Source organism: Psammomys obesus, unplaced genomic scaffold (genome assembly GCF_907164565.1).
Source record: "Psammomys obesus unplaced genomic scaffold, mPsaObe1.curated_primary_1811, whole genome shotgun sequence".
Lineage (NCBI taxonomy): Eukaryota > Metazoa > Chordata > Mammalia > Rodentia > Muridae > Psammomys > Psammomys obesus.
Genome location: NW_026585644.1, coordinates 49808057 through 49820850, shown reverse-complemented (window position 1 = coordinate 49820850; position 12794 = coordinate 49808057). Strand labels below are relative to the sequence as shown.

The following is a 12794-nucleotide window of genomic DNA, read 5'->3' as shown; positions in this document are numbered from 1 at the left end:
CATTCATTCACAGCATGAGCACTCATCTGTACAGAATGGGCGTCTTGACATGTAAAAGAGTCCCATGAGTAAGAGGGGTTACAGATAGGAACAGTGTTTATATCTTGGAATGAAGACAGATGAGTGATCAGCACCTTTGGAGAGGAAGTCTCAGCCTTCTTTACAGAAGGACTTTAGTCATAAGGGCCTATGCAGGGGATCTGGAGTAAACTCACACTGGGGTGGAAGGTCAACACACAGATCTGATGACAGATCTGTGATGACAGATTCAGTGGTTGCCTAGCCACCTATGTCACTCACTCCAAAGTATGACCTTTTATCTCATTGGGAAGGTGTCAGTTGCTAAGAGCATCTTGCAAGGTAGAACCCAGACATCTGAAGACCCCAGAGCTTTCTGAATCCTTACAACGGAGGGGAGACAGCATCTGCCTCATCTCTGTTTTGTGATAGTTGTGTTACTAAGAGGGTTTCGCATCCATCAGCTCTCCCTTCAGGCTGGGAAGCATGGAACCTGCCTGGCCTGGTACATCTGCCTAATAGAGGCCCTGAGAGGGATGGCAGAAAGCAGAAGCCAGGCCTGGAAGCCCGTGGTGCATCACTCTACCTGGGTCTGTTATCATTGGACCTCACAGCCTTGAAGTTCCGGGACATATCAATATTAAAAGGGAAAAACTGAAAATGCCTCACTGACCCAGGACAGACTCTGCAAGCTGATTACTTAGGAATGGTTGGGCTCTCTTTTGGAATGAGGTAAAGATACAGAGAGTGAAAGCAACTGGAAGAGGAGCTGAGATCAATTGTTTTATAGTCTCGAGACTGGGGAATGGCTACTGAGGCCATTGTGCTTTCTCAGGGCTATGGCACACTGATGACCACCAATGAGGACTTCATAGCACAGGAGGGGCACAGGCCTGTCCTGGCCGCCAACTTGGCTCTTGGCCTCAGGACTTGGATTTCAACTCTGACCTTCCATTCCTCAGCCTGTTACCTGGCCTGAGCATCAGTATAGAGCTGGTGTGAGTAAAAGACTAAAGATAAGAACAAGAGAAGAGCTACAGAACACAGAGGCACCAGCATGCGGTGAGGTCAGCCCTGCCTTGTAGGAACACCTAGCTCTTTTCAGGGATGTTTGGGATCCACCTGTCATCAGAGGGGGAAGCTTGAGACAGGAGTCCTCGCTTGGTCCTAGCATCTCAAATTTCATGAACTTATTCTTATGCACATCATGGCCACAGATCTTACTGTCTTAAGCATATTTAGTCAGAAGGAAGGAGACATCCAGAGTGTAGACAGAAGAAAGTTGGGCCTAGCACTGACTATCCCTGCTTCTCAGATTTCACCTTTGTATTTCCATCTGTTCATTCAAAGAACAGGATATGAGGCACTCTCCCTAAATCAGCTTGATCTCAAGTTTTGGGGTACCATGATACAGTTGAGGGGAGGGTTATGAAGCAAATGTACAGACACATCTAGGCCCAGATGGAAGTATGGCATGATGAGCACAGAAGGGGACTTCTCTTCCTCTCTACACCTGAGACCAGGAAAAGAAACGAAGGATAACTGTGGCACCACACGCACCTGCCTCCCTCTCATCCTAGGCTGGAGGCAACAGGGGCCTGCACTTCCAGTGGGTGCCCTCAAGAAAGCCTCGCAGCATGCCAGAACCTCCATATCAACAGGGAAGTAGTGTGTGGGGACCTGTGGGTGGGGCTGCTGGCTGTACTGAATAACATGTGGCAGAGATCAGAGTAAGGGGCAAATCTAAGCATCTCACCCTGGTCGCAAGGGGACGTGGGTGCTGACTTGGATCGATCATCTTCAGATGGGGAGTTTCCAGAAGCTGGCTGTGGGGATTCAGCACCAGCAACGAGCTAAAGGGAAGGACAGAAGATGGAAGAGTCATCAGAAAGCAGGCTGGTGTTGTCAAAAGCATGACGGCACCATAGGGAGGCCCAGGAGCACAGCAGCATCCATCAAATTGAGAGCAGGTGCTTAAGGCTTCACGTGCCAATTCAACAGAGAAACAAAACAAACCACGGAAGATGTCCACTGTCTCAATATTTATCTTCTCCAAAGAAAAGCTCTGTTCCAATCTTCCCGTAACAACGGCCCTCCCATACCCCTCCACTCCCCATCCCTACTGTCATTCCCACCCTCCCAACCATCTATACAATGCAAGCTCTCTCACCAACTCAATGCAATACTGGCTAGCTCTACCCCCGCTTGGAGTTTATTCATGATCTTATTCACCTTTATGTCAATAACAGCACCTGCAGGTGCATATTTTATGGGATCCTCTACTCAGACAAACTTGCCAGTACTTTCACTGCCCCTAGTGGCTGGGACGAAGTGATACACATAACAGATGCTCAGTAAATATTTTCAGCCATAGTTAAGCCTGTTGGCACCCTTTAGTGGACTGTTCCCAGTCACGTTAGTTTCCTGGAATAGTGCTGGCATGTCCGACTTAAGTGCCAGTAATGAACTTTGAGATCACAAGCGTTTCTGCTCCCTCTGCTCCTGGTCTTCCCATTGTCTAGCAAAAGGTCTGAGGCCCCTGTAAAGACCACTTAGGTTCTGACCAAGGACGCATCTCCCCTACCTGCCCTAAAACTTAAGCTTTATATCAGGACTGCCACTGAGGTGAAGATGGCTGGATGACAGTCCCTTGGCCTTTTCTCTGCCCATTCCTACATTTTCCCATGCTCGCCCTTTCTCACTGGGAGTCCACAAGTTTAAGTCTGCAAAAGCAAGGCAGCAGATGGCACCTTGCTACCAGAACCACAGTCAGTGTGAATGCCTGAAAGAGCGAGGGCACAGCATTTCCCTCTAAACTGCTCGTGACGATGAAAGACTGTCATACTTCCAAGCAGGGAAATTCTCCTAAGACGGACTCTCTAATGCCCATCACTGGAACACTGGCACCAGAGTCCTTGTTCAGCCTGTCTCTTCAGGAGGCCCTAGTAATAATGGCTAGTGTCACTCGCTGGCTTTGCAACTCTGGTAACTTGGGGCCCCAAACAAAGCGTTTGTTTGTTTTTCCAGCAGGATTCACAGAATCCAGAGATGCTACCCAATGTTCAAGGCCTCGCAGTCCTCGGGGAGAAAACAGGGTCTGCATGGCTTGCAAAACAGCTTTGTTTGTTGGGAAAACAGACGAGATAGTTTAAAAGATGAACATTATCCAGCCCCCCTCATGACTGGAAACATGGCTTCTCTGGGGGCACAAGGGAAAAGACACGGGCAGGTTCAAAAACAAAAGAATGGGGAATATAGACTCCTTGGGAAGTACTTCAGGCCAAGGGTAGAGGGAACGTGAGGAGTGAAGGCTGTGAGGCACCTAGGGACATTCCTGCTCTTCTGGAAAAGGACTTGGAGAATTTTGACCTGGCAGGTGGGGCTACACTGTACCTATCCACAGCAGCAGTGACCATCCAGATAACACGGCTCTCATAAGCTATTTTCCAAAGGCCTCTTAAATTTTCCAGAACGGGCTATCGTGACTGAAGCAGAGCCCACCAGAGATGCCTGTAGTTCTGTTTACATCTGTAGGCCCTGACTTGCCTAAAGAACACATCAGAAAATACAACTATTCCTTGTGACACTTAGAACATCATATGGATATATTAGGGCTATGGTCTCTAAAGAAAGGGCATGTGTTCTCAAGCATTTCTCCATCAGCTCAGTGCTGGAGAGCTGTCACAAACCATGGCTTTCTGTCTGAAGGAGTTGGCCCATCTATGCACCCACTTATCCTCAGCACCGGGGGCCAAATTCAAACACTGGCAGTGCCTCATGACAGCTCTGGGAGCAGGTCAGTCTGCTTCAGTGGCGAGAGCAGCAGTTCTCGCCGTGTGGGTCAAGACCCCAGGGAGGGCAGGGGGAGCGAAACGACCCTAAGACCATCTGAGAAGATGGATATTTACATTTCAATTCACAGCAGGAGCAAAATTACAGTAATGAATTAGCAATTAAATTAATTTTATGGTTGGGGTCACCACAACATGAGTAACTAACTTTATTAGCCGGCCACAGCATTAGGAAGGTTGCTAACCACTGGTTGACAGTGTTGTGCTTTACCTAGAAGGGACTCAAGGTCCTTATTGCAAAGCTTGTTTTCTCTGGTGAACTTTTTATTCTGTTGTGTTCCTAAGAATTGAACCCAAGGTTTCAAGGACACTTGAAAAAGAACTCTAAGCCCACTCCAAGCCACACATAACTCTTAACGCTTGCTCGGTCACCTGCTTCCTCCAGTGTTGAGGTATCTGAGACTTACCTGCTACCTGGCCTCTTTCTACAAACACATAATATTTTGAATAAGATGCCTAAACCCAGGAATCATACACCCTCACTCAAGAGTACCCTCAGGAGCAGGCCCAGAGACCCCACCTAGCGGTCCCTACCTTTTTCCTCCTCTGGCCGCTGTTGGTGATTTTGTCTGGAGTAACGCCGAGGTCAGCCAGCACTTTGGCAATTCCTCTGGCGTCCACCCCACAGTTGGGAGCCACGTTGGTCTCACATCGCCGGTGAACATTCATTTTGCAGACTGTAAGGAAACATGAAGGACAGACATCCAGTTCTCATGCCTGAAACACGGCCCTTACCAAATTACAGACTTGCTCATCTGACAGAGGTTGGAAAATGAAGAAAAAGAAAATAGAGAAAGCCTGCCACTCATCCCATTACAGAGAACTACAGTCATCCATCAACCACCTTGCGGAGAATGTCTGGAAGGTGTGTCTGGCGGTTTCTCTCTGATGCTTTTACTACCTACGTGAAGTAAGAGCACGCAGACGGCACATTTACACTTCCTACAGGGGAACAGGCACCTTCTGTAGGAACCAAATTCTTTTCCCTGACCTAAGCTGGACTCTAGGCCCAAATGGATGCATGCCACATATGTGGTCTGCTCACTGGCCTGTTGTGGATCACATGACACAGGAAGAGCTCCCTGGTAACCACAGGAGACGTCCAGCCAGCTTCCCTCAGGGCCAGAGGAAAACAAACAGCCCTGAAACAGGCCAACGGGTTTCGGCTTGTCCCACTCAGGCCTTGCCCTGAGAAGAAGCATCTTGTTTGAGCTTTATTGCTGGGTTTTGTCAGATCCTTACTGACCTGGGGAGACATTAAGCCCAAACCACTCTAGTCATTCCATTTCACCTGCAGCCTGAGCTGGGAGCCCTGTGGGGTCTTCTGCTCCCTAGGCATAAGCTATCCATAAGAGACTACCTCATAGAGGATTTACTGCCAGCCCTTTGACCTGGCAGATCATATTTGTTTACCAAGAAAAAAATACAAAATATATCTGAGGAGATGGAGCAACAGATCCAGACTCTGACATAGCAGGGATGTCGGAACTATGAAACTGGAAACTGTGGCTAATATGCATTAAGAAAATCTGAGGGAGCAGCTCAGTGGTAGATGCTTGCCTGCCTTCCCTTGCAGAGCTCTGAGTTCCATCTTGGATGCTGGGGAGGGGGAGCAGTTTAAGGATACCTGTCTTCTAAAGGTTTCCACTTACCTGCCAAACCAAACTATGGCCCAAGCCTCTGGCACAGGGGCCTTTGGAAGATGCTTGAAACCTGATCTATCACACTGGGTATGACAGTGCTTATTTTACTTAACAAGGCTCCCAAACGGCAAAGGACGTGATGCTGGCATTGGCAGCTAGTTGTCACAAGTATTCTGTTCTGTTATTAGCTATTGTGCCTCATTTATAAATGAAACGCTGTCATGGGCATAATATAGAAAGAAACACAGAATTCATAGACTTTACAGTTTCCCCGCTCCATTGGGGGCTCTTGGTCATATTCTTGCCACTTCCATGAGGGTTTGAGAGTAAGTCTGCTTCCTTGTATCACAGTATATTAACCTCAGATGCACACATTTTAGAACAAGAAAAGCCACTGTAGTAAAAGAGGGGCAGTGCACAGTGATAACCAAGTCAGCTTACTAAGTAGACAGAATTCCTGAGATGGATGCAGCTAGCAAGAGAACATCAAAATTTATTCCGTAAAAAATGAAAAATAGATGATTCCACTGTTAGAGCTGTTAGACTTCAATACTCCTCTATCACAGAGGAACAGCCTTGAAGACAGAAAACCATCAAGGCCATAGCCAAATGCTGCAATGGTGTCAATCACCTGGATATAATTGACTATTTCACCCAACAGAAAGGCACACATTCTCTTCAAGTACACATGAAAACTTCATTTTATTCATCATAAACTGGACCATAAAATGCCTTTAAAAACTGTTTTTGAAGATGTAACTTTACATCTTGGCCTTCAACCGGACATCGTACGAGGTACACAGGGTTGCAGTTGAGTCCAGGATGGGGTAGGGGGTAGCTGTTCAAGAGGAGTAATTGCTGTAGCGACTCCATCACTATATTCCAGCTCTAAGGCTGCAGGCATGCTGTATGCTAGGACAGTGAAAGCAGGAGTGGTCCAGCACTGCCAGATGGTCAGCAGGCTTTAGGACCAAGGGTAGGCCATGCCTACGATGGGTTTGAGGCTGGGGTTGAAATGGCAGCAGGAGCTCCATGGTTGTTGGAGCCATCGGAGTTGGTAGCGTCAGCAAGCTGCCTACCCCGTGCCCACTACAACACCTATCCGCACACTACCATATCAAGAACCCGAATCAGCTGTAGTTCAAACCAGGGCTTCCTCCTAGGAACTCTCCACAATAGTTGGATGGATGAGGTCCAGGACAAGGGTGATCATCACAACAAAATACAACTCTGAGAATAAAGTGCAGTGGGGAGCAGTCACACACGCCTGTGATACCAGCACTCAGGGAGGCAGAGGCAGGCGGATACCTGTGAGTTCAAGGCCAGCCCGGTCTGCAAAGTGATTCCAGGACAGCCAACGCTACACAGAGAAACCCTGTCTTGGGAAGAAAAACAAAACAAAACAACAACAACAAAAAGAATGGGGAAGCGGGACCGAAAAGATGGCCCGGCCTAGGCTCACCACCAAAATGTCAATAAGAGGGGAACTGTGTCATCAAAGCAGCACACATGAACTGTTACGTTGCTCTGGAAGAAAATGGGAGATCACTGATTTCTAGAGAGCCGCTGCAATTCTAAGGGAGTAAAACCCTGAAGAAAACACAGCACCAAGAGGCAGGCACCAGGCTGGAATGCGGCAGTCTGTCTCAGAGGGTGAGCTCTAACCACTGGAGTTCACGCTCCAGGATTGTTAAAGCCATACTTTTACCTTTTATTCCAAAAACTGTATAGCATTTATATGGTGTCTGAATTTAGAGCACAGTGGAGTGGAGCTGCATGTCAGTAACAGAAAGATAACTAGAGAATCACGAGCAATGCACTCCCAAGTAAAGGAAGACACCCAAGAAAAAAGCTGATTGACGTGGCAAAGTACAGCTTATCAAAATTAATGAGATGTAGCCAAAGCAGTGCTTACAGGGAAATTTATAGCACCAAATGTGTGTATAATAGAAAAAAAAAAAAAGCCTTAAAACCAGTCACGTAAGCTTTTGTGTAAGAAACTAGAAAAAAAAATGTACAAATTAAATCCAGATAAGGAAAAGATAAAAATTAGATAAAAATCAATTGAATTGAAAATGCAAAGTCAACTGAGGAAAAAGCTGGCTCTTTTAAAAGACCAATGAGCCTTTCACCAGGGAGGAACAAAAAGTGCAAAACCCACAATTGTTGGGCCTTCTGCATTGTAGGCAAGTTCTCTATCACTGAGGTACAACCCAGCCCCACAGAGCCGTAATATATCTGAAATGAACAATAGCAGAATTAAATGCATCACCTACCAAAGCTCCTAAAGGAAGAAAGGGCCAACAGAAATAGCTCTACCACTAGTAAAATTTAGTCAATAATCAATTACCTTCTGAAAAAGAAAGCACTGTGCCAAAATACATTCATGGGTCAAGGCTGCCAAAAACTTAAGGAAGAAAGACCAATTCTCTGACATCTCTTTGAGGAAACAGGCAGAAAAGATATTTCTTAACTCATCATGAATCATAATATCAAAACAAGAAAAGGCAGTGAAAAGCTGCAAGGCAAGGTCTTCCCTGTTAGACACAAACACTCAAGAAATAAAAATAAAAAAGTGACAATAACCCTTAACAAAATAGTAGCAAAATTAATCTAACAATGAATTAAATCTAACAGGGAATTAAATGCCCTGATCTTATGGCATTATTCCAAGCATGCAGTGCAGTTTCAATATTTGGAACAAGACCTTTTCTTACCAAACCTTGCCATCATCGTTCTGGAGATCATAACTGAGAGATAAGCACAAACACAAACACAAGAAACACAGAGCATGCGTGCAGAGAGGAAACCAAAGGGCCCCTGTCTGCAGAGGCAAATGTCTGGAGAAAACATGACAGAATAGAAATGAATGGAGAAAGAAGAAAGAGGAGGTGGGGAGAAGGGGAAAGTCAAAAGGAAAGAGAAAGGAGGGAGAGAGGAGAGACAGAGAAAACTCTCTTAGAGCTTATAATTGGTTATAACATGTTCAGGACACAGGGTTAATAATAAAAAAGGCAATCAATCACCTACATACCAATGAATACATGGATTTTAACACTAAAACCATTGCTACTTTAACTATCACTCCTAAATTATGTGTGTGGTTCATATGAGAAAATTATGAAATTATGAAAAACTATGAAATTACGGTTTTTTAAAAGCCAAAGAATTAAATTTCTGGAGTTTCATCCCATGTTTATGGACTGAAAGCTTTGGTGGTGTGAATGAAAAGGGACCCCATAGGCTTATATTGTTTGAATACTTGGTCCTTGTTTGGTGGAACTGTTTGGGAAGGATTGGCTTTGCTGATGATGGTGCGTCACTGGGGGTGGGCTTTGAGGTGTCAAAAGATATCCCCAGTCTCCTCTCTGCTTCCTGTTTGTGGATTAAAATGTGATCTATCAGCTGTTCTGGTCACCATGCCTACACACACATACACAATCAGATACCACTATACCATTCTATTAATATTAAAATTAACAAAATCCAAAATACTGACGTCAAATATTGGTTAAAATTTGAGATATAAAAACCTTATTAACTGCTAGTTGAAGGGCAGAGGAAGAATGGCATAGCCATTTTAGCTGTTTAGACAGCTCAGTGGGTCCCCCCTCCCCCGATACACACACACACACACACACACACACACACACACACACACACCAAAACAAAACATTCTCTTTACCATATAATCCAGCAATTACACATCTGGCAGTCACTACACCTAAATCAGATGAAAATTTATATCCACACCAAAAACCTACTTGTGGATGCTTTCAGCATCTGTATTGGTGAAATCATGCAAATGTGTAAGCCAGCGAGAGGCATTTGTGAAGGCAGACACATGACCTTTGTTATATCCAGACATTTGACTACTGACTGGTCTTAAAAAGAAAGACTTCAAACCATGGGACAGCTCGGGAGACTATTAAACATTTTACTAATGAAAGCGTTGAGTTGAAAGGTTGCATACCGCACCATCCGGTTGAATGGCACCCTGCAAAAAGTTAAACTGTGGGAGTGACACAAGGGTTAAGAGGGAAGTAGGAGGGGGAAGAGCACAGGGGACTTTTAGGTCAGTGGTGTCCTTCTGCTTCCTGCCTCCTGCACGCCTAGTGTTGGGTCCAGTCCCACAAGTCTTCCGATGCCCACCATAAGCTCCCGTTCTAACTGGGACGTCACATGATAATGACGTGTTGGTGTAGGCTCAGCTCAAATGTATCACTCTGAGGTGAAGCACTCATGGTGGGCCTACGCATGTGCGTTGACAGGGATCTGTGGGGAATCCCTACACTTCTTCAGCTTTGCTATGAGACCCAAACTTCCCTAAAATCTAAGGTCTATAAAGCAATTAAGAATCTGTTTCAAGAATGAAACCAAGCAGGGGGTGCTAGGCATCCTGCCTGCCCCAGAGAGCGTGATCACTGGCCTGGAGTGGGCACAGCATTAGATGGTCCAACTGAATGACTGTCCCAGGACGAAGGCAGCGTGAGGACGTGTGGAAGAGAAGCTTCCTCCATTACAAACACAGAAAGAAAACTCCACCATAGCCCCGTGGGCCTGAACCAGATATCACTAAGAAGGCCTGAGCATGCTCCGGCAGGTCACACAGATCAAAACACTTTGCTCTGCTTGGCTTTCTAGCCACCCCATCCCACCCCATCAGCGACAACCCTGGTCAACTAACTTCCTTGCTCAAGAGCAGCTAAGTTGTTCACACAGTTTAAACACTGGCGCCCTCTGCTGTTGACATGTCAGACCTGTCCTTCCTTGGGATAGATTTGGAGTGACAGGTTAGTTAGTGAACTGGTGGTTGAAAGAAGGACTTTGTCTTTCTTTGGGGGAAAACGAGGAAAACCTATGCACACATCAGTCAACTCAGACAACTTGAGGAAGTGGCAGAGAAAGCCTAACTCATGGGGCAAAGCTGGCTGGGCAGGGGGCACTGGGTGACTAACATAGCCACAGTGGAAGCACAGGCTCCTGGAGGCTGGAGTGACCCGGGGAGGCAGCAGACAAAAAGCGAAATAGATGTGCCAGCTGGGAACAAAAGAAACCTGAGCTATGTTCACATGAATTGTTCTGATGAGTCATCAACATCACACACACATACACACACTCACATGCACAGGGGACTATGGGGGATACCAAACAATGCCGTGGTCCCAAACTCCTTCCCAATCCTAGCCCTGAACTACCTGGTTCTTGGAGAAAAAAAAAAAAAAAAAAAAAAACGAGTCAAAAAGAAACAAGCCACGCTGCCTAGGTGGCGCTCTTATTTCTTTTAAAGAGACACTATTGTGCTGCTACTTAGGTCTCATCCCTGGTGAGTTGAGCACCTACTATGTGCAGGTGGGACCACAGCAGCAGGGCCATGCCTGACCAGTCTTGGATTCGGGCATGTGGACCCACATCTTCTGTGTTATGCTCCATGACTGGGGGGGAGGGTTTCTGTTTTCACCTTCTCCCTAGGCTGACATCCCGAGGGGGAGGGGTAACAGCCACAGCTGAAGAGGTACCTGGACCTGAGTGGGCTTCGAGAATGCTCCGTGCTAGGGTGAGGCGGCTCTTGCAGGCAAGCACGGATGCACAGAGAAAGGCGTGGAAAGCCCTGAAGCAAATGCTTTAATAGCAGTGAAGTCCCGGGTGGAAATATAAAGGCACACTACTCTATACACATTTTCTTTTAGGTCTCTTTTACTCGCTCACAGCGAGGGTGTATCTTTATACACCCTGGTGCACAGGTTGTGACAAGGGGTCCAGTCGTTTAAAAATAACAAAGGCCCAAATTTTGAAACTGATGAGAGTGAAAATTCTTTTATGTTTTTAGATATCCAAAGTACTTTTGTATAAAAGGAAAACAGAGGTGGGTATGGTAGTACTTGTCTGCATTCCTAACACTCAGGAGCTGAGACAGGAGGATTGCAAGTTCCAAGCTAGACTGATTTACTACTGAGATCTTTTCTCAGAAAAAGATGGAGGAGGAGGGAGGAGAAGGAGGAAGGAAGAAGAAGGCTGACCCGTCTATCCACGTGGCCCTGCACAGCTGTCCTCTGAGGCCCGTGGCTGCATTAGCTTTCTGTTACATTCAAATGGCAGAAGGGCAGACGGTGACTCGCACGTGGTCCCCCTTCAAGGCAGTAATCAAACCAAGACCTTGAGGGGCTCTCCCAACCCACAACCTGCAGTCTCTGCAAACAACAGCTTCCCGAGAATTCTGCTGATCTGTGTCACCTGAGACGGATCTCAGAGAGAGGGGCTGGGGCCAGGGAAGAACCTCCAAGCTAGCCACTCCCAAAGCACACTCCCCTCGCCTCAGTGCACAGCTGTGATAGTCAGAGGAGCCTTGACAGGCATGAGAGAGCACAGGGCTTTGGCAGAGGCCAGACTGCCACCTGTAAAGGAGATCTGGCTTCCTCAGTAAACTGTCTCCTGAAGACTCTGACTTCAGGTGGCCGGGCTGAAATGGGAGTGAGGGTGCGCAGGCAGAATGGAAATGGGGAATGGGAGCATTTAAATGGCTAGAGGTGAATGGCACACTTGTCTAGGTACACACAGTGGTGACCTGAACCTTGGAAGCTCATTTCTAGGCTGTTGATAATGGCTGTTACGCTCTACAGAGCAAGAGGTAGTTCCAAGGGCCCTACACTGCGCTCAGCCTAGAATCACAGGCAACAAAAGGAGTGGACACTTCCATCTGCCTGCTTAGAGCTAGTATTTGCCTGGCCATGCTTGAGTTGCTCAACTGCCCAGCAATTGTGAGAGCCTCGTCCCTCTGGGGTAAGGACAGGGGAAGGACAGCCTGAAGGTCAGAGGCCAGCTCCTGATAGGTTCCCGGCTGTGTGTGTTGGTACTTACAGCACAATATGTCAGTTCTTTGCTTCTCTGTCATTCAACAGAAGCACAGTTTCACAGTGCGCCACATTCCCTTCACTGTCAGACCATATACAACATAGACAAGGTTGGTCCTGGAAGATGACGTCACTTAGGGGACCAGGCTCCACGGGGGTGCGGGGGGAGTGTACACAGATCACTGGCCACACTAAAAATCTGTCACATTTGTCTCAGTCACTCCTTCATTATCACCTTCTTAAACATTCTGAAAACACTGACCCTACACATTCTCACTTTGGCCTATGTACTCGAGGTAGAATTCCAGTGTTCCTCCTGTGGTAGCCAAGACCTTCTCACTAGGAACTCGTGTTTCATGTCTCACCTAGGTAAAATCCTGTGTGTGTGTGTGTGTGTGTGTGTGTGTGTGTGTGTGTGTGTGTGTGTGTGT

The 12794-nt window shown here is 46.7% G+C and overlaps 1 protein-coding gene across 2 annotated transcripts in view; it reads right to left on the bottom strand.

The window, feature by feature from the left end:
- Prkce (protein kinase C epsilon) overlaps positions 1 to 12794 on the bottom strand; it is a 484873-nt gene that overhangs the window by 171500 nt on the left and 300579 nt on the right. For both annotated transcript variants that reach the window (XM_055619233.1, XM_055619239.1), the window contains exons 7-8: positions 4404 to 4546; positions 1775 to 1871 (exon numbers count right to left, since the gene is read on the bottom strand). In XM_055619233.1, coding sequence (XP_055475208.1) covers positions 1775 to 1871; positions 4404 to 4546 — 240 coding nt within the window. The remainder of the gene's footprint in view (positions 1 to 1774; positions 1872 to 4403; positions 4547 to 12794) is intronic.